The sequence below is a fragment of the Poecilia mexicana genome, unplaced genomic scaffold, assembly GCF_051168715.1.
Source record: "Poecilia mexicana isolate PSO_F unplaced genomic scaffold, ASM5116871v1 scaffold_15, whole genome shotgun sequence".
In the NCBI taxonomy this organism is placed as follows: Eukaryota; Metazoa; Chordata; class Actinopteri; order Cyprinodontiformes; family Poeciliidae; genus Poecilia; species Poecilia mexicana.
The window spans coordinates 21,146,054-21,171,636 of record NW_028263384.1 but is presented as its reverse complement, the minus strand read 5'-3'; the positions used below and the strand labels follow the sequence as shown (position 1 = coordinate 21,171,636).

The 25,583-nt window shown below is 45.2% G+C and overlaps 1 protein-coding gene and 1 long non-coding RNA gene across 5 annotated transcripts in view; one reads left to right on the top strand and one right to left on the bottom strand.

Annotated features, from left to right (window-relative positions):
- slc30a6 (solute carrier family 30 member 6) overlaps window positions 1-25,583 on the bottom strand; it is a 62,021-nt gene that overhangs the window by 32,507 nt on the left and 3,931 nt on the right. Inside the window, exons 4-6 of the mRNA XM_088012869.1 lie at window positions 18,578-18,662; window positions 399-441; window positions 108-173 (exon numbers count right to left, since the gene is read on the bottom strand). Coding sequence (XP_087868995.1) covers window positions 108-173; window positions 399-441; window positions 18,578-18,662 — 194 coding nt within the window. The remainder of the gene's footprint in view (window positions 1-107; window positions 174-398; window positions 442-18,577; window positions 18,663-25,583) is intronic.
- Window positions 10,422-12,705, top strand: LOC148155338 (uncharacterized). 4 transcript variants are annotated; one of them, XR_015765434.1, is made up of 6 exons: window positions 10,422-10,728; window positions 11,753-11,835; window positions 11,925-12,042; window positions 12,222-12,289; window positions 12,358-12,473; window positions 12,572-12,705. It is a non-coding gene; the product is annotated as an uncharacterized LOC148155338 (long non-coding RNA). The 4 variants fall into 4 exon arrangements; XR_015765433.1 differs by having other exon boundaries at window positions 11,732-11,835; XR_015765432.1 differs by lacking the exon at window positions 10,422-10,728 and having other exon boundaries at window positions 11,324-11,835; window positions 12,354-12,473.

The window sequence follows — 25,583 nt, the reverse complement described above, 5'->3', positions numbered from 1 at the left end:
AGGACATCAGCAGTGAGCTACATTAACAAGCTTATTGTGCCCATCAGTGAAGTAAATCAAAGAAAGTGGAGGATCAGCTCTGAGGGCTTCAACCTGAGCGAACTCACCCGAATGAGTAGACCTGACTGGGCTTCTTCATCGTCACCCAGGAGCTGATGAGACAGGTGATCAAACTGCAGGTGAGAGGAGGAAGAGCAGACGGAGCGAGAGGAGAGGAAGGGTGATGGCAGGGAAAGAGGAGAACAGGTGATTGATGGAGGGGTGGAAGGGCAGAGATGAGAGGGGGGCGGATGAGAAGAGTCAGTGAGCGACAAGTGGAGGAGAATCACAGAACCAACCACAGGGTCAGCGAAGGGTCACCTCTGACCCAAACCCACCTTAATGACCCGGGAACTCACCTGAACAGGTCGAAGATGGTGAGATACGTGTAGGCAGTTAAAGCTGTAAAGACCAGAAAACAGAAACACGTCAGTAAAACATCGAACACTGATGGAGAAACATGGATGACATCAGCATTTACATTTCTATAACCACAGCATCACCTGTAAGACTGAAGCTGGTCTGAATTATGATCCTCTGACCTCATCACTAGAAAAACTCCATCATGGCTCAGAACCAAGCACCGATGAACCTGCTGGGTGGAACCGGTGATTCCTTCTCTACAGAACCATGGATGGTTTGAAGCTTCATTAAATCTGATGTTTGTGTGGTGCAGACCACTGCTGGGCACAAACACATCAACTCCACAAATACTTGAGACTCCCTCTGAAATCATTTATAACTGTGTATTTTAAAACTTCAAACACCAAATATATGCACCATCTTAGCACTAACACAGCCTGCCTTATCTCCAGACAACCAGCAGAAAGGAAAACGGTTGCCTCCTGGAAAACAACAACCAATAGTGTCAAGTAGAATTGCATCTAGATATTCTGGCTTCCCACTTTTTGTGATGAAAGAGACAAATAGAGATGCTGAGCGTTTCTCAGAGAGGTGAGGCTGAGATGGGCTGGATGTGTGAGGACGACGACCATGGAGAGGGCTGATGGCTGCAGATGACAAGGCTTGGAAGGAGCCTTAGGAAACAGGATTATCTTTAAGGGTTGCGTCTTTCAGACCACATCAGTGCCTTGGATTTATTTGCCAGGTTAGCCACAGCTGGTCAGGCGAAACCCAAAGAGTCTGGAAACTGGATCAGTTTTATCTGAGTCAGTTAGCAGAGAGCAGCAGGGAAGCTGGTGGTTCGGAACGTTGGTGAGTAAACCAGAAACTAATCAGTCTGTTAACCAACCAAACAACGAGACCAGCTTGGCTTAAATACAGCAAACCTGCCTGTCCATCTGTCAATCTTTCAGCCCGTCTGTCGGCCGAAACGTCCGTCTTCCGGCCTGTCTGTCTGTCTTAATGCCGGCCAACCAGCTTTCTGTAATCAGGCTGTGCCGTGGGGGAAGAGGAGGCAGGATTAGAGCGGCTTTGTGCTGAGAGGAACATTTTGTTTCCCCACTAAAAGAGTCCATGTTGGCCAACCTGACGCCCTGTAATCCTCCTGACAGAGAGGCCCGCGGCACAGACCCACAGAGACTGACAGAGGGGGCGGAGAGCGGCAGGCTGGGAGGGAGACAGATGGATGGAAACATCAAGGCAGAGAGACGGCTCAGAGAGAGAGGTGAGAAGGCAGGAGACAGGATGATGGACATGTGGAGGGACAGACTGACAGAGCAGAAGTGAATGAGTGAGAAAGAGTCTGAGAGTCTGGCGAACCGATGAAGAGGAGCGACAGAGTGGAGGAAGGAGACAACCAGGAGACGAGAGGAATGGAGCAACTTACAGAAAACTGACAGAAAACTGACAGAAAACTGACAGGAAACTGATAGAAAACTGATAGAAACAGCTTCAGAGCTGGAGAACCAATCACCATCAGTGAGCCTGAACCTGACCTGGTTCCATGGTAACAGAACCCAAACCAACATCAAGGATTTCCTGAAGAACCAGAGTAACTAACGGATCTCAGTCCAGTTTCTGTGGTTGAATCATTAAACAGGATCAGAAGCGCAGGCAGGTAAACGTTACAGGAAACCAGATTATTACTGGAAAACGATTCAGCCCAGAGGAGACGAGCCATCGGCCAAACATGTCTGCTATGGTTGTTTGAAACTTTTAAAACTGGTTTCAAGCATAAAATATATTTTAAAAATCTAAATATCAAAACCATCAGAAACTCTGAGGGACAATATGAGAAATCAGTTCCCATCCAATTATCATGAACACTTTGAGTGAACTTTAAGACGTCGCAAAAAAACAAAGGAAGAAAAATAAAATGTGAATTTGTCATGTTTACCTGCTGGTATGAACCAACCAGGGAAGAAAGAGGAGTTTCATCAGAAGCTGTGCATGGCTGTAATAGCCGAGACGCAGAGATGGAGAACAGATCTCAGAAAGCTACTTCAGATGTTCCAAGACCCGAAGGCCGTCAGACTCCTCATCCAAACCGACTCGGCAGTAATCTGCCTGATGGTTTCTACATGGCTGACTTTCTGCTCGTACGAGGCTGCTGTGGTCATATTCTGTGGTTTGGAACATCTGAGAATTTGTCAGGAGAAAAGCAAAACATCATAACTCCTGATTCGCCAGGTTTCCAGACCAGAAGGATCGTTTTACGTCTTCATGTTGTTCAGAGTCGCTGCATCCGCCTGTTATTTTGATCTGCTGCAGCTCATGTCTCCACAGGGATCAATGAGGTTTGATGTCATTGTGTTGTGTTGAATTAAAAGCTGCAGACAATAAAAGCAATAATAATACAAACGCTGACATCACAGTGACCCTGAAACAGGCCGGGTCCAATCAATGGACGGGTTACAATTTCCCCTCGCTGTGCTGGGATAGTTTTACATACAGTCTCACACACACACACACACACACACACACACACACACACACACACACACACACACACACACACACACACACACACACACACACACACACACACCTATGCACACCCGACCCTTCATACGACTCCGGCTTACAAACACTGACACCCAGAGGACGAGTGGAAGTGACACCGGAGCAACAAACAGCCGGCGAGACGTTCGTCATCTACAACTCACAGATGGCAGAAAGCTAAACTGAAGACAGGAAACACACACATTTTATGATGTCCACACACACACACACACACACACACACACACGCACACACACACACACAATGAAAAGAAACTATGCATCTTTGTTTCCAGAGACGATCGATGGACAGGACTTCAGTCAAACTACTCTCTAACCATCTGCTTTTCTAATCCTGACCACCATTTTATCCCCAGATTTCCTGCAAATCTGACTTCTTCTGAAAGATTAAACTGCTAAGAGGTGAAAGAATATTCAATAGAGAGAGGGAAGGAGAAAGCCAAAGGGAAGAAGGAGAAATGAGAGGAGAAGCAGAGGATGAATATTTAATGCTGTCTGCACATGAGCAGCCCAAACATCCAGGGAAGAGTAAAGACAGTGGAGGACCAAGGCAGCGATCGTATGTAACGGGAACACAGACGCATGAAGACAGAGCTGGATGTTTATTCACCAGCCTACAGACCCTCACGCTGATTTTACCCAGATCTGTTGCTGTAACTGACGAAGATTTTTCTGTTTGTTTTACATAGAAAAATCCCAGACTTGAGTTTTTGAACGGCCGTAAAGCAGGTTTCTGGTTCCTGTGAACCTGAAGGATTCGTTTCGTTTTTAGATGTTCTGTTGTATCTCCCTCGGTCGTTCTGCTGATGACCCAGTTTGGCCCAAGCTTCAGCTGACGGACAGATGAACTTTGGTTAAATAAAACTTTGGTGTACAGAGGAGCCTGCAAGGTGTCCAGATTCCTGTTCCAGAAAATTAGGCCCAAACCATCAGCCCTCCACCACCGTGCTGGACAGCTGGTCTGAGGTGTTGGTGCTAAAATGCTTCATCTGTTTCTTCCGTCTTCCCTTCCAACCAGGAGGCCTGTAGAGACGTTTCCCTGAACTTCACACTCTGACGCTGAGCTGAATCTTCTGTCGTCTGAAGACAGTCTGAGGTGTTTTCCTCTTTTCTCAATGGACTCAAACAGTTTGGACCCTTCCCAGATTGGTGGACAGCAACAGATGCTTCTTTAAGGTCACTGCTGCAGCAAAATGCCACATCTCCTGATTTTACAGCAGTGCTCACACTGAAGATCATTTAATCAGCTGAATCTGATCAGCAGCATCTGCTTTGGTCTAAATGTAGCTTATTTTTGCACAAACTGATCCAAACCAGGAAGCAGCAAGGATAAAGTGCTTTTATATTCTGACCAGCACTAGTTCAGGGTCCGTCGTCTTATGAACCGGGTCATAGATGAAGAAGGAATCAGAAACGCAGAGGGGGAGGAAGTGCTAACCACAGCAAACAGAGCTTCGTGGCATCGGTTCCGGTAAACAGTAAGCTGAGACCCACAGAGCGGGCCGCGGTGTCGGGTCAGCTCTTGTGATGTGCAGATGTAAACTAAAAGCTTCTATCGAACGTCTCAACTGCTGCGGTGACGAGGATCCCCAAGGACGAGGAAGAGGAGGAGGACAGAGATGAAGAGACGCAAAGTGCTGATTGCTTAGAAAGAAACCTGAAACTGGACCTGAAGGACGGCCAGACAGAACCGAACCAGCAGACAGACTCCCTGATACCAGCAAAGATACAACATGACGGGTCACAACAGCAAACAGCAGCTCAACTCTACATGTTTAAAACTGGAGAACAGGACCGACTAACCACAACACACACACACACACACACACACACACACACACACACACACACATACACACACACACATATATATACACACACACACACACACACACATATACACACATACACACACACACACACATATATACACACATACACACACACACACACACATATATATACACACACACACACGCACACACACACGCATACACACACACACACACACACACACACACACACACATATATACACACACACACACGCACACGCACACACGCATACACACACACACACACACACACACATATATATACACACACACGCATACACACACACACACACACACACATATACACACACACACACACACACACACACACACATATATACACACACACACACACACACACACACATATATACACACATATATACACACACACACACATATATACACACATATACACACACACACACACATATATACACACATATACACACACACACACACACACACACACACACACTCATCATCATGTCATCCTCAGTCGATCGAAGCTCCACTTCATCCATTTATGTGGTGAAACAGAGACTCTGATCTCGGGCTTCTGTTGGGACACATTAACCGCCCAACCTGCTCCACCCAGTCTGCTGACCCCCTGAGCCGTGACCTATGACCCTGAAGTCCCCCTGAGCTTGTTGGGATCAATGTAACATCGTCCATTAAGACCAAAGTACTGGTTTGTTAAGCAGCTCATGTTAAATAACGAGCCTCTGCGGAGAGACTGGACTCTCCTTCGGTCTGGTTTCTACTGAACCTCAGAGCGCTGGTCAGTCTGGTTTAACTGGTCCTTTACTGGTCCAGAATAAACGTTTTACTACCATGATGCGTATTCGTACTCAGTGCCACATAAATTATCTCTTTCTGTTAAAGTCATGGCTGAAACTGTGGGAAATGAAGGAATTTGTCCAGAGAAGTCCAGGAAATCGGTACAATGAAAACTCGCCTGTCCACTGAATGCAGAGTCCAGGTGGTTCAACGAACACGTACAGGACAGTGGGGTGTGTGGGAGCCTTATGTAGTCTGCCATCCTTATGGGTGTCCCCAGTAGATTCCAGTAGATTCCAGAATCAACTGGAATCTACTGAATCCAGTAGATTCTGTTTGACTGAAGACTAAAACTCCATCATCTGCTCCACCTCCAGCTGCTGTGGCTCTGTTCCCCTCCTGGCCTGTGGGGGCGCTGCACCAAGAACCACTGAAGGAAACGACACAAAAACCTCTCAAGACACTGAGAGCAACTTCCTTCTTCACCAGATGGAAACAAGATGGAGGCGTCAGGTTTTGCGGTTTGAGGATTTCTGTTTTAACAAAAAACCATGAATCATTTGTCCTGCTAGTGTTAGAATTTCATGTTTGTTTTTTGGTTGTATTTACCCAGAATGCCATGCGCTGCAGTCTGCTTCCTGCATTAGGAGTGGTCTCTGGTCCACTTGGTGTTCACATATACAGCACCACTTCAACCAAACTGAGACCTCGGTTCGTAGTCAGACCAAAGTTTGTTTTCTTGGTCTGCATCAGAGTTTGATGGTGCATTCACACCTGCCCAAACGAACCGGACTTTCTGGGCAAACGGACTGGAGTAGGAGTAAAACAAACTTAACAGCTGGTGGGAATGTGTTTGTCTCCAATCAGCCAAGAAAACTTCAACAAGATATTAATCTGCAGGTTTTCAGCTTCTTGAGGAGATGAAATGTGTCTTAAAGGTAAAGAGTTGATGTTAATTTATCTGTTTAACTGAACAGTTGTGTCCGTCTTATTTGGAGATGTGTTCCTCTGCACACACATCATCAGCCTCTTCAGGAGATCCAGTCCTACCGAGCGAGAAGCAGATGCAGGGGCTGTTCAGGGAGGAGCCGATCGCACACACACACACGCAGCGTGAGTGTGTGTTGGGTGTACCGAAGGGCCCCGTGGGAAGGAAAGCTTCACCAGCTGTGTTCTGACACACAGGAACACTCAAGGCCCGAGGACAACACACACCCACATACACACACTCATAGATCAGCCGTGTGCACTGAGCCGTGTCTCGATGACAAACAAACAAACTAATGGATATGCATACAAACATTGCTCCAATGCAAAACATGACTAACATGTTGGGATAAAAATTCACAGTCGTGTCCTCACCAAGAAACCACAACATGGCTTTTATTCTTACAGGAACTGTCACAAATAAGACATCATCCCTGGGTGGTACGCTCCGAGTAAAGAGGACAGGGAGGAGAAATGTAAAGCAAAGGGGGAGGATGAGGAGGAGGTGTGTTTATTCGTCTGTGGAAGAGACACTTGACCTGGTTTCTCTGAGAAACACTCAAACCGGGAGCGTCGTTCAGAGGGAATCGTACAGCCGATCAGATGAAATATTAAAGAGACGGAGACGTGTACAGCCACAGCGAAGACGGCCGTAAAAGAACATCACCTCAGTCAGGACGCTGATCCTGTGGGAAGAAATATAACGGCCGTCCCTTTGCTCAGCACCGGTCCGTAGGAAGGAATCATGCTGCGGGCCAGCAGCCGGGAGCCTCCGCCATTAAAAGCTGGCGTGTTTCTTGATGCTGGTCAGGCAGCGCTGCTGTTGCACTGCTGCTGAAACACAATCTGGTGATGATTCTACAGAACCTCCTGAGCGAGCGCGGCTCCTCTTGGATCAAATTGTGCAGCGGACGACCGGATCGGTTTCCAGCTTTACAAAGTAAAGGCATCAGCTGTTTCACCTGCCAAACTAAATACACACACAGCTGAATTTAAGTCCAGCTTCACTGAACACACAAACAGAACTTTAACAAAACCCAACTCCATCCATCCATTTTCGGTCCCTTTACCTTTACGCTCACAGTTTTCCACCCCTGCCAGGGAACGTTTCCGTGTCACACAAACAACTTAAAAGAAAAGGTGTTTTAGTAGAAAAGCTTGTGTGAAGATCGACTTGGAACAGGGAGATACTAAGTTTACATGAAGTCAACACGATGTGGCTGATTTTAGGGCTTTCAGTGGAGCATGTGAAGAATATGCTACATCTAACTCCAAACGAAACTAAAACTAAAACTGAATGAACAAGTTATTAACCAGGTCAGCACAGAACTAGCCAACAAATAACAGAAAGACCTGAACGTACTGCAATGTTATACAAATATTCAGCAGACATGTTCACAAGAAAAACATGATGTAGCTGATTCCAACCCGAGGTTCAGCCTCCTGGGATGAGCCGCACTGTGGATCCTCTCTCATCTGGAGCCGACTGGGTCGACAACAGACCAGCAATACCAAACACCTAAACGCCTCAAAGTGGAAATGTTCAGCCATAACACTCAGCACAACCAGGGAACACCAACCAGCGCTTCAGAGTAAAGAAGGCATGGTGGTGGCAGGCTGGTGGTTTGGTGGCTCCGGGACCAGGATGCCTTGCGGTCATTGAGCCGACTGTTAACTCTCTGTAGACTCAAATGTCAGAACAACTGGCCGTCAGCTGGAGCTTGAGGAAGTGGAGTCTTCTCTTTCTACCAGATGCTGGATCGCCGGTAAATCCTGTCAGCGTTCCCATTTGCAAAGAGGGAAAAACACCTTTGGGTCAGGTTGTCATCCGAGCAGCTCCCAGACTCCAATGAGCTGAGACTCTCTAAGCATGGTTCGGAACAGCACAGCATACTGCAGGACAAACTTTAGCCCAGTCATGCTTAGCTGAGAGATTTGGAGGGTTGTTATACTTCAGACCCAAGGAATTAAGACCCAACATGCCAGTCATTTGGCAGACATGTTGAATGGACCCATTATCCTCATCACCCCCAACTGGTGCAGAACCTGGTTACAGACTAACGATCCTGAGGAGCGATGATCATCTCGATGGTTATAAATATTTGGGTTAATGACACCAACATGAGACCCAGTTTGGTCCAAAAGTAAACATTTCTATAGGCGGTACCAGTTAGTGGCTCCTTTAAGGTATGGATGAAAAACAGCTTGAAAATTTCTCGGCTCAACAGTCTTATCACTTCCTATAGATCATACTGGGACATTATTCCTATGTGTGTGTGTGTTTACCCCATGCATGCTAAGCCTGAATAGGTCCAGAATGTGGGCTTGTTTTCCGGTGCGGTATGTACATATGAGGCTTTGTGCGCGTCAGTTGCTGCAGATCACAGCATTAGTCTTGAGCCGGAGGTCAGTGGGGGCGAGGAGGGAGCGCCGAGTGGGGGATCGACTCCAACATGGCTTCTTTTATAAAGCACAAAGTATTAGATGATGTTTCAGGAGCAGAGCCAGAAACGGTCCGCTTAAACGACAAGACGTAAACAGAACCAGAGCTTTAAGAAGTACACAGCGGCAACACCTGTTCAAAGCTCAGCTAAGCTGCTAGAGGAGTGCAAAGTCATGGTTGGTTCTGTTTAATAAGATTAAACCAGAACCTGCTGTTAACCCATGAAGTCAGGAGCATCTGCTTGTCCATTCAGTCTGAGCAGAAATCAGGTTTGATCTGCAGTGATGAGATGAACTGTGGAGCTTCATTTCCCTCAAACCAAACCTTTACAGACACCTGCTCTGTGTCTGGACCCAAACCCGTCTGCAATCCACAGATACATGTTTGGACCAGACCAAGCACAGCGTAGCAGCTGTTGAGCACGGAGGAGAAGGGTGATGATGTGGGCTTGTTTTTGCAGCCATGTGACCAGGATCTCCTCTGTATCTTCTGAATAATGCCTTCCTGCTGTCTGGTCCAGGTTCTGACTGACGATGCTTCATCCTCATCTTCTCAGTGCTCAGAGGTGATCCGGTCGGTTCCGTTTCTCCACAGAAGTGACCACAGGTGATCAGTGGGCTTCAGACCTGGGGAGCATCCAAACCGTCTAAGATCTGATATTTAACCCAGTTGTTTCCTTTGAGTCTTGTGACGTGTTGCACATTTGATTTCTCAGATCATCACCAAACTGTTCCTGGACAGCTGAACGATGTTCCTGTTGGGTTTTGATCCGTTCTTGGGTAGCACTGAGGCAAAGTCTCTCCGATCAGAACCAACCGGATTCATGGATTAGCATCTTCACAGCATTTGCTTCGTCAGGTACCCAAAACAACCAGGAGCAGGAATCAACAGAGTGAAGAAATCCTTCTGGACGGATTCTGCTGTCCTGGCAGGAGTTCAGTCTGTACTTGATGGTTTCCTCGGACAGAAGACGCTTCATTGCAGCCCCTCTACTCCGAAACCCTCCAGATTTCCAAAACTCTGCCTTGGAAATCCTAAAACATTCTTCTATGCAGGTCAATGGATTTCTGAAGAACCAGAACCAATGTCCTCCAAACATTTCCTTCATGTGTGGCAGTCTGATGGAGCTCAGATGGTCCTGCTACTTTTTCAATCTGTGGCAAGACCACAGATTGAAAAAGGTGGACGTCATTTGATTGGGCACCAAAGTTGCAACATTCATTATTTCCAGCAGCTGTGGTTCTTGTTCTCACTGAACCGCACCAGAGTTCACTCCTCCCCAAACGATCCGGACTTTCTGTACAACTGAAGTTGGACTAAAGCGTACTGAACATGACTGATGTGAATGAACCCTCAGATTGACACCTGGAGCTTTCAGAACCACTGTTTGCATCACAACTGTGAGAAGAAAGTGCACAGTAAAAAATGCTGGGTTATTTTCATAACCCAATTTCTGGGTTAAAGCTGTTGGGTCATAGGTTGGGTTAGTTTGACCAAATATTGGGTCAAAATTCATAACTCATGAGTTGGGTCAGAAATTTATCGGAAGTCTACATCTTGCACACTTCTGTTGGGCCAGGAGTTGGGTGGGTAGATTTACCCAAACGGTTGGGTTAAAGATGAAACTTGGAAGAAGCCACGCCCCTCTTCACAAGCCTCCATTTTCAACATGACTGTGAACATTGCATAACGGACTTCTCCTCTACTTTGAAATAAGACATGGTAAGTAAAAAGAAGATAAAGTTTCAACGTTAATAGAATTTTATACATAAATTGAATTTATTTCAAACATGTTTGATATTTATTTTTATGGTTATTTAAAATGTTTATTACGGTAGGTTCCTCTGACAAAGAGCTTCGGTGTTGCTACAACACGGATGTTGGGGAAAAATAGATGAAGGGGAAGGGCACAATTTGTCAAGTAAATTAAATTCAGTTTTTAATATAACCTCAATCATATTTGTTCATAACTTAACATAGTCAAATTTTAAAAATCGATTTAGTTTTAAAAGAAAAGGTAGTTGACGGTTTGTCCCCTGATTTTTGCAATATGCGCGCGCATGGTCAGCGGGCTGAGGCTACGTGTTCGAACACCAGCAGTAATGGCGGAGGAGAGCGAGCAGAGCTTTAATAATGTGGGTATATTATGCTTGTTGAAAATAAAATAACTTTTGCAAAGTTATTAGGCGATAAATTAGTTGTGTAAACCTGAATTATGCGCTCGGTTTATTAACATATAGCTTAATTACAAACATGCTCGGACTTGTTCGCACTTATCGCTTCCCTCCAGCCGCCGGCTCGTCTCTCCCGCTCAGTCAGTTGACCGGGCGGAGCGGCTCGTTAAGCCGAAAGAGAACGACCGTCTCCCGGCACATTGCTTTCAAACTCCCGCTGGTTTTCGGCAACGAATTAAAAGCAAAACTAAGACAATATCTAATGTTAATGTTTGCTCATTTTATTATTATTGTTACTATTAATTACAAATACATTTATTTAAAGTTGGTGCTGAAAGTTATTCAGCACTAAGTTTGTGTTAAGTTTTACTTCTAAATTAAATTATATGTGTCATTTTATTTTATTAAGAGCTATATTTATTTTTAGGAACATAAAATTACTCTGAACATTTGAAATTGCTGGCTAATTACAAGTTATTTGCAGTGGAGACAGCTATAAGATTTAATTCAGTCATTCTTAAAGTTTGATTTGTGATTTTCTTTTCTGATAGATTTTGTAATTTTACATCCAGGATCTTCAGGAGAATTAAGCGAAACTCCTCGTTCTCAAGGAAGACATTCTGCATGACCAAGAACATGAGTCTGCTCCCTCAAGGTATTGAAGCTCAGAAGAAATGTTCTCTAAAATGTTTTCATGCTTTCTAGTTACTGCAACATTTTAACACTAACTTATGTTTGATACAGAAGATGATGTAGTCCTGCAGCTGCTGCCAGTACCCCTTCCTGCTCCACCTTACTAATTTGGGAGAAGTTTCAGATCCATCAACCTGGAAATTCAGATGTTTTCATTGATATCCAGCCTGTAAGTCAACCTTCATCTCTGAATAATGCTCAGATCGTTTAAATAATTGCATTACATTCAATAGTGAGGTTTTGTGTTAAACTAGAATCAGTCAGAAATTAGTTTTTGAGAATGTATCCCTTTACCTTTAAATTCACTAATGGCCTGTTTTTGTGTCTTCTCTCTTGTTCTCAACAAAGATCTTTTGTATGGCCAAGAAGAGAAAGGAGCGGCCGTCTTCTCAACAACATGAATTTTCTCCCTTAAGGTATTGAAAGCTGAAGAGATGTTTATAAACTGTTAACATTTTAACACAAGCTTATGTTTGCCAGACAGACAAGATGATGTAGCCCTGACGCTGCTGCCAGTACTCCTCCCTACTTACACATTTGGGAGTAGAGTTTCAGATCCATCAACCTGGAAGTTCAGATGTTTTCATTGATATCCAGCCTGTAAGTCAACATTCATCTCTGAATTATGCTCAAATTGTTTGCTGTTTATATAAGTTCATCACTAATGGCCTGTTTTTTCTGTCTTCTCTCTCCATCAGGTTGGGACAAACCTGGTGGTGCATCTACAAAATGTGACAACTTGTATGTCCTCATGCAGGGAGACAGGCAAAATGCTAAAGTGTCGTTAAAAATGCTCCTTGTTTAATGGCTGAACGGTTTACTTGTAGTTTGCTTTAAAACAGACTTTTTTTCATTAAATGTTTTCTAATATGGAGTAACAGATACTTCTGGAGTTGTAGCCAAATGAATTGAAGTGATTTAACTACTTATGTTTTATAACTTTTGTAAATGAAATTGCTGGCTCTATATATGTATCATGTGAAAATAAAAGAAGCTTTAAATTCATATGCCTTTTAATCCTTTTTTTATATAGTGAAATTTAAAATAATTTTTTTTAACCCAACTATAGTGGTATAATAACCCTTGTGTTGGGTTATGAATTTCAACCCAATTTTGGGTCAGTTTAACCAATTTAAACAAGTCAATTTAACCCAACGTTTGGTTAGTTGCCATGACCCAATGTGCTGGGTCAAACCCTCAACCCAACCCAGTTGGGTTAAAACAACCCAGCGTTGGGTCGGTCCATATTTGACCCAGCGCTGGGTTACGTATTGGGTTATTTTTAACCCAGCAGTTTTTACTGTGTGTGAAGGTCAAATGCTCTGAGAGCTGGACTGTCAAGTCATGAGAAACCGTGTCAGTGTGTGAATCTCTGCTTCGCTTTATAAATCTGCTTAGAAAACCCGTGTAAACACTGTCGGTTCCACCCACCGTCACTGAGAGGGGGGGAAACTCCAATCTGTTGCTGCTGGGTTTTTTAAGTAACGAACACAGACGGGAAATGACATTAGGAACAGTGAGTACGGATAAGCAGCGCTCTGATTATCTCTTTCGACAGCCTCCGTGGTCCGCCGAGCCAACCTCCCCCGTCCCGTAAAGGATGCATCAAGTCTATTCGGTTTGCAGAGCGTCTGTTAAGCCGTTAGTCATGGGCTAATGAGGCCAAACAGTGTGCGTTTCTATGTAAGCAGGGCTGCATGCACGGCGCTCTGAGCACGTCAGAGGAGCAGTTGCTCTGGAGCATGGCATTAGACTTGCAAAGGGGAGGTCAGAGAGGACGTTAGTGTGAGTGTGAAAGAGAGAAAACCCGGCGAATGTGTGTCTCTCTGTGGGGACGGACTTCTGCTTCATTTAAACCACAGGCGGAAATTCACTGGAGGCGCTGGATGAGCGCGTTCTGACGCTCCCAACAGACCCGCATGCATCGAGGAAAAAACAACAAACTGCAGAAAATTACTAGAAAAGATTTCTGAACCGACTAATAACTGTGAAATTAGACATAGAGCTACTTCTACCAGATGTGCATTTCATTTGGCTAACAGAGGAGAAGACTTGTTTAGCCCCATCTGGAAAGGCCTGCCCTCATTTTAAAGAATAACCTTAAAAGAAAAAATCAAGACGAGGAGGTGAGCTACACATCCCAACTGTAAAAAAAGCTGCAGACTATAAACAACAGCAAGAGAACAAAATCACTATAATGTCAGAAATCAGTTCACTGATTGATTCCTGAACCCAACAGACCAGTTCAGGAAAACTTTCAGATCCCATTTTTTCACCTTGTCTCCACATATCTCATGTCTGAACGGAAACATTCCCAATCCGGAGATAATTCCAGGTCAACTGCAGGAAACCTTCAGTTTCTGCGCCGGTTCTGAGTTGGACCGGTTCTGACATCATCCTCTGGTCTGTTCAGGTTTCCTATCTGTTCAGTTCAAACTAATCAGAGGTTTAAATGAGTCCGAGCATCTGAACCTCAGTCCCAGAAACCAGGAAGAACAAACTCTACAACTAATCTAGAAGAAAGTAGAAGAAGAAGAAAACTACAAAAATGGCTCCACTGTTGTTTCTGTCAGCAGGAACGATTTATCATTATGTTCTCATGTTCAGGTGTTAATCTGAACTTTTAAAGCTCCTGTCATCCAAACGCCAGCTTCAATATGGAAGTAAAGTATTTTTCATAATTTTTGTAAAATTATTAAAAACTGGAATCGTTCAGCAGTCAGACAGGAAACCGGATAAATGAGTCTAAAAACCAGAACCAGGTAAAACAGAAAACCTTCAGTGTTCTGGCAGGAGCAATAAATAATTAATAATAATAATTAATAATAATAACAACAACAACAACTGATAGATTCACCCTTTGTTCCATAAGTATAATTATATTTTTAGGGTACTTTCATCATATTTAATCAAAGCCTAATAAAACTAGGAGTGAAGAATCAGAGTATCGTTTGTTGCGTTCACTGATCATCTGGAAAATCTGAGTTTCCAGTTTCATGAACAATGAGGAGGAAATAAATGGATTTAAACAGAAATTAAACAGTTCGGTTATCTAAACAGTCAAAAGCTTCAACAGAGGCGTGTGTGTGTGTGTGTGTGTGTGTGTGTGTGTGTGTGTGTGTGTGTGTGTGTGTGTGTGTGTGTGTGTGTGTGTGTGTGTGTGTGTGTAGGTAACGCAGGTAGATCAGCAGCATCTTGAAGCGTCTCATCCATCCTGAGTATCGACAGCGGTGTCTCCTTCTCCCAGCCGTTCGATCCCCGGTTCTCCACTTCCTGCGAGCGCGACACCCGACGCCGCCCGCCAGCGTCTGTCTGCGTGTTTTTCTGCAGTATTTGCAGCGTGCAGGGATCGGGTGGCATGCTGTTCTCTTCATGGCAGCGTTTTTCCAGAGCGGCGCGGTCCCTGAGCGGGTCTCGGGTTGGTGGCCGAGCACAAACACATCGTCTGGCTGCAGCAGGCCGCGGCTCTCAGACAGGCAGCAGCGATAGCCGCATGTTTACAGCCCAGTCACCCTCTGATGCACACAAACACACCAAACCACCAACACAACACTTCTCACTGCCTTTCACTTCATAACTGTCGTGTTATGAAGTGATAAAAATGTTCAGGGGAATTTTCAGACACTTTGAAATTTGAAACCAAGATAATTATTGATCAGCTGCTTTGGCTGCAGAAATAAACACGACTGAAAAACTATCAATGAACATAAGCTTAGGAGACTGAGACAAACACTGGAACAAAAGAGTTACACTGCCCCCTGCAGGCACGGAGAGTTCACATTCATGCAGCAAATCTTCGCACTCAGTTCAGACCTTTTGCACAGTCGTTCCTGCGACTGATTAAATGCGACTGCAGTCAGACTTCTGAGTGAACGTTTTACGCCCCCAAAGCGACCCGCATGCGCAGAAGAAGAATGTAGCTGTTACCCAGCAGCGCTCCGTTCAGAGCGGTAAAGATGGCCGCCGCAGCGGTAAAGATGGCCGCCGTCTCTGGATGAATTTTAAAGATGTTGAGAGCGACAGCATGGTCAACAGGAAGCTGACAAACAGGAAGCTAACTGCTAACAGCAACGGCCTTTAGTGAAGCATTGGCTGCAGCTTCTGAGCCGGTTCTGACCCGGTTCGGTTTGGGTGTTGGGCCAGAAGTGGTCGGTTGGGATGTGATGCGTTCACTGCTTTCATCACTTCATTATCATTTTCAGACATTGATTATGTCCAGATTTATTGTCCGGATTCTTCTGGAGCAGAATTATGACGTAAAAGTTGTTTAAATAACATTTACTGTTCATCTTCCCGTTCATGAATACGCTCTAATTTAAGCTGAACTATTTTATTTCCCAGTAAAACATGAAATAGTTCAACAGGTGTGAATACTTTCTGCAAGACTAAACTGGGGAGGGAACCGAAGCGCGAGAGACGTCTGAACCCGTTCGTCCCGGTGTTCCTGTTCTCCATCATGTGACGGATCAGTTCTTCAGACCAAAGGTAAAAAGAGCTGCTGCCTCGTCTGACTGAGCCGACCAGAACAGCAGCAGCGTTTCCCCGCAGCGAGGCGGCGCCGCACACAGAGCTCCCTGAGACCCGTTCACAGTGTGTGTTTACAGCTGCACACACACACACACACGCACACATGCACACACACACACACACACATCTAGATGTGAGGCTGTCAATCTGTGTTTACTGTGTGTGGACAGGTTTCTGCGCCGGTTAACGTCTCAAAGAGGACGATTCTGTCAGAGCCGGTATGTCAGACGGCCTGCGTCTGTCTGCTGGTCGCTGCACAGTGGGTCAGTGTGGGTGTGTTTGACTCAGTGTGGGTGTGTTTGACTCGGTTTGGGTCTGTTTGACTCGGTTTGGGTCTGTTTGACTCGGTTTGGGTCGGTTTGACTCGGTTTGGGTCAGTGTGGGTGTGTTTGACTCGGTTTGGGTCTGTTTGACTCGGTTTGGGTCTGTTTGACTCGGTTTGGGTCGGTTTGACTCGGTTTGGGTCAGTGTGGGTGTGTTTGACTCGGTTTGGGTGTGTTTGACTCGGTTTGGGTCTGTTTGACTCTGTTTGGGTCTGTTTGACTCGGTTTGGGTCTGTTTGACTCGGTATGGGTGTGTTTGACTCGGTTTGGGTGTGTTTGACTCGGTTTGGGTGTGTTTGACTCGGTTTGGGTGTGTTTGACTCGGTTTGGGTGTGTTTGACTCGGTTTGGGTGTGTTTGACTCGGTATGGGTGTGTTTGACTCGGTATGGGTGTGTTTGACTCGGTATGGGTGTTTTTGACTCGGTTTGGGTCTGTTTGACTCGGTATGGGTGTGTTTGACTCGGTTTGGGTGTGTTTGACTCGGTTTGGGTCTGTTTGACTCGGTATGGGTCTGTTTGACTCGGTATGGGTCTGTTTGACTCAGTTTGGGTCTGTTTGACTCGGTTTGGGTCAGTGTGGGTGTGTTTGACTCGGTTTGGGTCTGTTTGACTCAGTTTGGGTGTGTTTGACTCGGTTTGGGTGTGTTTGACTCGGTTTGGGTGTGTTTGACTCGGTTTGGGTGTGTTTGACTCAGTTTGGGTGTGTTTGACTCGGTTTGGGTGTGTTTGACTCGGTTTGGGTCTGTGTGGGTGTGTTTGACTCGGTTTGGGTCTGTTTGACTCAGTTTGGGTGTGTTTGACTCGGTATGGGTGTGTTTGACTCGGTTTGGGTCTGTTTGGGTCTGTTTGACTCGGTTTGGGTCTGTTTGACTTGGTGTGGGTCTGTGTGGGTGTGTTTGACTCGGTTTGGGTGTGTTTGACTCGGTTTGGGTGTGTTTGACTCGGTTTGGGTGTGTTTGACTCGGTTTGGGTCTGTGTGGGTGTGTTTGACTCGGTTTGGGTGTGTTTGACTCGGTTTGGGTGTGTTTGACTCAGTTTGGGTCTGTTTGACTCTGTTTGGGTCTGTTTGACTCGGTTTGGGTCTGGTTGACTCGGTTTGGGTCTGTTTGACTCTGTTTGGGTCTGTGTGGGTGTGTTTGACTCGGTTTGGGTGTGTTTGACTCGGTTTGGGTCTGTTTGACTCGGTTTGGGTCTGGTTGACTCGGTTTGGGTCTGGTTGACTCGGTTTGGGTCTGGTTGACTCGGTTTGGGTCTGTGTGGGTGTGTTTGGGTCTGTGTGGGTGTGTTTGACTCGGTTTGGGTCTGTTTGACTCGGTTTGGGTGTGTTTGACTCGGTTTGGGTCTGGTTGACTCGGTTTGGGTCTGGTTGACTCGGTTTGGGTCTGGTTGACTCGGTTTGGGTCTGTTTGACTCGGTTTGGGTCTGGTTGACTCGGTTTGGGTCTGTTTGACTCGGTTTGGGTCTGGTTGACTCGGTTTGGGTCTGGTTGACTCGGTTTGGGTGTGTTTGACTCGGTTTGGGTGTGTTTGACTCGGTTTGGGTCTGTTTGACTCGGTTTGGGTCTGGTTGACTCGGTTTGGGTCTGGTTGACTCAGTTTGGGTCTGTTTGACTCGGTTTGGGTCTGTGTGGGTGTGTTTGACTCGGTTTGGGTGTGTTTGACTCGGTTTGGGTCTGTTTGACTCGGTTTGGGTCTGGTTGACTCGGTTTGGGTCTGTTTGACTCGGTTTGGGTCTGGTTGACTCGGTTTGGGTCTGTTTGACTCGGTTTGGGTCTGGTTGACTCGGTTTGGGTCTGGTTGACTCGGTTTGGGTCTGTTTGACTCGGTTTGGGTCTGTGCGGGTCGCTGTGCTCACCCATGCTGTTGGTGGAGCTGCACCACATCAGCAGACAGCCGGTGCACAGCAGGTTGAGCGCTCCGAACAGCAGGATCCTCCACGACTGAAAATGACAGAAAACAAACAGAAGAAATGAGAAACATGAGGCGCAAAACGCTCCAGCCTGTTGGTCCAGACCCAGAAAACAACCAGATTTAACTCTATTTAATGCTAACTGAAAACATACAATTAGAAGTCAAAAACGTTTGTTAAAACTATTCAAAGTTAACATTTTACACCTGGAAAATTTGAAATGATACACAAATATGGAGCAAGAAATATTTCCTTCAGTTAGACAAGTTAGTTTTATTTTAGCACCTGCTGGTTTTATTTTGAAAATCTAATACCAGGAAATGCAGGTCACCAGTTGCCATGGCGATTCCTGTTTATCCAGTGGAGCCCACAGCATCACTATTTTATTAAAACTCACCAACACCTGCATGTGTAAACTGCCTATATGAGCTTGTCAACAGTATTTTAAAACTTGACATAAAATAGATGTAAAAACAGCTCCAGGGCTTTTCAACAGTTTGGTTAAAATCTGTTCTAAAATGTTTTTCTATTGGATTCAGATTTATGTAATCAGGCGGCGCGATAAAGAGCAGGACATGATAAAAACAGATCAAATGTTTTGTATGAAGCTTTTCAGCCTCATGCTGGTCTTTGTTTGGACCTCCATGGAGAACAGAGTATTTAAGGGTTCTGGTCCAGATGGATGGCAAAGGAAACAGAATGAGTCCGTTTTAGGACGGACCGAACCATCCTGGGAAATCCCAGCTCAGACTGGAATAAGCCAATAATCCAGCTTCACTATCTTTACCTTCACTTTATCCAAGGAGCAGAAATTCACCAAACCTCTTCTTCATTTTCTCTCATTACTAATTTTCCATTTCAGAACCAAAGATCTTATTTTTTATAACGAGGAGATAAAAGTTTAATTTTCCAGTCAGAGTCAAACATCAAACCCTTAAAATGAGAATTAATTTATGTTTTTAGCAGGACAGATGGAGATCACCTCCAGGATTCAAAGGTTTTCTGCTCTAACATCCATTTAGCTGCAGTTTTATAAAGAACCTCAGCAGAACCTCCATCAGCCCTGCAGCGGTTCGGTTCAGAGCTGCAGGTTAGACCCGGTCCGGACCCGGTCCGGTCTCTCTCAGCAGGTCTAGGTGAATCCTGACTGAAGGAGAGGTGAGTGTGTCTGAACATGTCGGCTGCGCTCTGACTCAGTTTGTGGCTGCAGCAGCTGCAGCAGCTGCAGCAGCTGCAGCCCAGGGGAAGGTCACACTGGAAATGGCTGCAGCGCAGGAAAACATGCATCTGCAGGATCTACCGATTTACTCCGCACTCATCAGATCACTAAACCTGCAGCTGTCAACAGCTGTAAGACCCGGAAATCTGGGATCTGGAATGAAAAACGCAGCCATGAAGCGACTGAGTGGTTTATTTAAGACTCAGCGTTTCAGCTGGATCAGTTTAAACCTGAAATACGTTCAACCTGCAGGGCAGCCTGACAGGAAAACTGTTTCCATCTACAGGGATTCACAGACGAAGGGACATTCCTCTATTAACCGATCAATAAAGGGACAACAAAACAAGTCTGATCGTTTTTTACTGGATGTGAATCAGGAGAAGCTAAAACTGCAACCAGAGGAGTTCTGGACAGGATACTTTAAGGACAAAGAAGGTTTTATCTTAAATCATATTTTTTGTACAGTTTTGTTTCACTACGCCTCAGACTGTGTTGTTCTTTTAGTAAATTGACTTTTTCTTGAGTCTGTGCAACTCTGGAGCAAACAGGTGTACAAAAAGGAAGGAGAGACTTCTGGTTCTGACTTACTTCCTGGTTTTATTTTCCTTTTTAACACTGATTTTTATCTCACTTTCATGTTGATTTTAACCTGATTTCTTCTTTGTTTTATTTTAGTTTTTCCTGGTTTTTATTTCTTGTTTTTATTCTGAGTCTCCTGATTTTATCCACATGTTTTCTCTGCTTTCGCTCCAGTTTTGTCCTCATTTAACCTCAGATTTCTCCAGATTTTCTCCAGGAGAGGGCGCTGTGGTAAATTTACACAAAAACTCAGCAATCCACTGATAAAGATCTCTTTAGGTCCCAGTTAACAGGTTAAAGGTTACAGTTCATGATGGGACGATTAGATGGGACTAAAATATAACTGAAGAAGAAACCTTCTCACATGCCAGCTTCATATTCCAGGCTGCAAACTGAATCTGAACTGAAGGCAGTTCAGGAGTAAATCTGGTCAGAGAATCCAGCACCGATGTTTGGAGAAAAACAAACTCCTCCAACTAACGGTTGGGCTTCGTTTGCAGCCACATGGAGCCGAGTCTGCACTCCCCCCAGCCCTGATCGTCGCTTTAACCCAACTCCAGTCCGTTTGTCTAGATCAGGGGTCCCCAAACCTTTTCCTGAGGGCCACGTAACTTTCCCCTTCTCTGGTGGGGGCCGGAGTCAGTTTGTAACAGAAAAAGGAGTGCCAAAATGTAAAAATGTATTGTTTTCCAGAAACCACAATCAAATAACCCTCTCTGGGTTCTTCACAGAAGAAAAGTCAGGAAATAAATAATAACACTATTAATGAAATAAATACCGTATTTTCTGGACTATAAGCCACAGATTTCTCTGCCGCTCCAGGTTTTCCACAGCGATGCAGCAGCAGCAGAGGACAGCCAACATCTGAGTCATAACAGGTCAACTGAATATCACATTTATTAGAAAAAGTTGCCAAGTTTAGATTGAACTGAACTGATTACAGTAGTAATCAGTTCAGTTATAGTAATCAGTAGTAGTTTCTGAACGGAAACTGTAACAGTAAAAGTGCTGATCCTTCATGTTGCTACTAGCATGAGCTAAATGAGAATGGGCGCTTTCTTCTTCTCCTGTTCCTTCTTCTCCTTCTTTAGATTTCAACAGCAGCTTGCATCCATTATTGTTGCACTACTGCCATCTACTGGATCCTAATATCTATACCTCAAATTCTCATAATGATCCCAGTATTATTTAAAAAAAAAAAACGAAAAATCTTCCTTTTCCCCTCAATGCTATTTAATTGATCAACAACATTCTCAAATTTCAATTCCCTATTAAAACCTAATTCCATTTTAATGGGCGCTTTCTTCTTTTATTTCCAATTTTGACTTCCAATGATTCACTTCCTGCTAAAGAGCCCCCTGGTGGTTGAAGAGAAATCCTCATATAAACGGCTTATAGTCCGGAAAATACGGTATATGAAAAAAAATCTGAATGCTCTCAGGTATTGTTCAGGGGGCCGGACCAAATGTGGAGGCAGGCCGGATCCGGCCCGCGGGCCGTAGTTTGGGGACCCCTGGTCTAGAACATCCGGTTCGGTTGGGGAGATGTGAATGTGTAATCAGAGAAAAGTGAACTCTGGTTTGGTTTGAATGTGAACGCCAAGCGGACCAGAGACCGCTCCAAAAGCAGGAAGTGGACCACAGCGCAGGGCATTCTGGGTAAATACAACCAAAGCTAACATGTTAGCCCAGCGCTAGCAGCAGAAATGGCTCCTGGTCTTTAGCCAAAGACTAAAGAGAAATCCTCCAATCGCTAAAATCTGACGCCTCCATCTTGTTTCCATCTGGTGAAGAAGGAAGTTGCTCTCTGTTTTCAGAGGTTTTTGTATCGCCCCCACAGACCAGGAGGGGAACTGGTTGGTTTCACTCAGAGAACCACAGCAGCTGAAGGTGGAGCAGATGATGGAGTTCTGGGTCCAGTAGAACCGGATCAACCGGACTATTAGGTGAGAAAACAGCTGAACTCCTCCACAGATCAAAGTATTCTGCATCGACAACTGGAGAACGATCCCAAACATAGAAAATGTACCACGGAATAATGAAAATATATATCAGTATGTTGCAATGGCCTAGTCAAAGTTCAAAGCTAAATATCCAGAGGGAGACCTGAATGAAGTGACCTGATGTTTTGAAGAATAATGGAGGGTTTAAAATCGGTTCATGTTACACAAACATTTTTGTTAAAGGTTTCAAAATAAACCTAAAAGCCGTTTGAGTCCAAACGGTTCTGATGCTGAGCAGCAGCCAGCAGAACATTCTGCCGTCCAGCTGAAACCCGGCCAGGGTTCTGGGAGGCAGTGTTGGTTTTCCAGCAGCTGCAGGTATTTTGGTTGGATGGAGGAGAAGACAGCAGCATCGACCCCCGATCGCCTCGTGAGGCATGAAGGTGACCCCACTTCCTGCTCTGGTTCTGGAGCCGAGCCGAGTCGGGTCAGGCTGGGCCGGGCCAGACCGGGCGGTGCTTCTCCGTCTATCTGATCGGGTCGGGAACTCTGAGTCCATTCAGCACTGTTCTGCTCTGTTTGTAAAATTCAGCAGAATTTTCAATGGAAAAAGCCGCAGCGAGTCGCCCTCTGTGTGTCAGACAGAAGAAACGGAAGAAGGGCACTGTGTGTGTGCGTGTGTGTGTGTGTGTGTGCGTGTGTGTGTCCTGGCCTGTCACTTCATGTTGGACTCATAAGCGGCGGCGAGGCGAGCCGAGTGCTGTGAAATCTACAATTACTGTGGTGTGCTGTGTTATGACAGCAGCAGGCAGCGCCGGACCGGGAGACCTGCAGTGTGTGAGTGTGTGTCTGCATGTGTATATGTGTGTGTGTGTGTGTGTGTGTGTGTGTGTGTGTGTGTGTGTGTGTGTGTGTGTGTGTGTGTGTGTGTGTGTGTATATGTGTGTGTGTGTGTGTGTGTGTGTGTGTGTGTGTGTGTGTGTGCAAACACTGAGACGACGCTCAGCCCAAAACATTATCAGCCCGCTTTCACATCCACGCTGCCCCTGGGGGCCGCCGGGTCGCGTGGCCCGGCGCGCTGCTGCCCCCCTCTGTCCACAGGAGGAACGGCGCCGCTAACGGCCGGCCTCCTCCTGATGCGAGCGTGTCGCCGTGACGACCGGCGGTGTGACTCATGAGGGAGACGGCCTTGAACCGAAACCTGCAGAGGTCCGACCCGTTTCTCCAGGGACGCCTCGTTCTCCTGAAATAACTCGGCTTACACAAAGATCCGGTGACGGAGCATGGAACCGGATCAGAGGAGGTTCCGACCCGGAACCCGGGTTCCGGTTCTGTCAGCAGCAGCACAAAGCGGCTGACCTCTGACCCCGTTTTCCTCTGGTCTGTTTAAAGAAACAGTTCCATTTTTCTCAGCTGGTCATTATAACTAATTTATCGTGATAAACGATAATATTGTTGATTTGAGACCATTTTCAGTAACATAACAGTAACGACATAATAATGCAGGAACTCAATCTCAAAGATCAATAAACTTTAAATTCTAACTAACATTTAACACTGGAACTGGAAGACATTTTAAATATCTAAAATAAATAAAACAACAAATAAAATTGATTCTGAAATCTCTAATCAAACTGTCTTAGAAAAAAGGTTTAGTTGAGGAAAACACCAGAATCTGGACTTTCATCATCCAGATTCAGAAGAGAAACATGATAAATCAGGAAAATGTAAATCATTGAGTTAGTTTTCATTTATCAGCTGATTAATTGATTTATTGATTATTGAATCCTGGAAAAAACAAACGCAGTGCTGACATCACTTCCCTGTTTCACAAAAAGACCCACAATGCTTTGCTGCATCAGCATCACTAATTGCATTTCCTTAGTTTTTATTCGTACTTTTAAAACATTGATGGAAATGACAAAATTTAAAGTAACTTCCTCAATTTCACAGAAAAGGTTTTTACGCTCCGCTGGGTTATTTTTTAATCTTCCTCCTGTGAAGAGCCCAGTTTGTCCTCAGCCTGTCAGAAACACCCAGATGGTTGTTGACAGGAACGTTGAGATCGGTTCTGATCCGTGTTGGACTCGCTGTAATCCAATCCAGGTAGGAAGACCTCCTTTAATCCACTCTGACTGGTGTGAGCTCAAAGTGGATTAATATACAATAACAGAGACAAACAGAAAGTCTGCCATCCTTTTATGTTTCCTGTGCTCCAGTTATTTTCCTCTTTATTTACTGGGATCAGATTCAGGGTGAACTGGGAGGAAAAGGCATCAGGATGAGCCGCATCCCTTCATGTTAAACCTCAGGAACCAGATGGAAGATCACAACTTGTTTTTGATTTTTAATCCAAGAAATTAAAGTTACAAGTTTGTCAAAAAGTCTTAAATCCACTAAAATACAAACAGAAAAGTGTGTGAACAGTAACACTGAACATGCTGGGATCTTACAGGAAGGTGTGACGGTCGACTCACATTTCCATTAAACTGGCATGGAAATTCAGGGCAAACTTTCAAAATGTTTCAAGAAAGAAAATGTGAAATTGCTGCGTTTCCGTTTGGAGTGAATCAAGCAGCAGAGCCTCATTTCATCAGATGTTGACGCTACGCATGGCTGTAATAAACAGGAAGCAGAAACACGGAGCAGAAACACGGAGCAGAAACGAACAGAAACACGGAGCAGAAACACGGAGCAGAAACGAACAGAAACACGGAGCAGAAACACGGAGCAGAAACACGGAGCAGAAACGAACAGAAACACGGAGCAGAAACACGGAGCGGAAACGAACAGAAACACGGAGCAGAAACACGGAGTGGAAACGAACAGAAACACGGAGCAGAAACACGGAAAAGAAACACGGAGCAGAAACGAACAGAAACACGGAGCAGAAACGAACAGAAACACGGAGCAGAAACGAACAGAAACACGGAGCAGAAACGAACAGAAACACGGAGCAGAAACGAACAGAAACACGGAGCAGAAACACGGAGTGGAAACGAACAGAAACACGGAGCAGAAACGAACAGAAACACGGAGCAGAAACGAACAGAAACACGGAGCAGAAACGAACAGAAACACGGAGCAGAAACGAACAGAAACACGGAGCAGAAACACGGAGTGGAAACGAACAGAAACACGGAGCAGAAACGAACAGAAACACGGAGCAGAAACGAACAGAAACACGGAGCAGAAACGAACAGAAACACGGA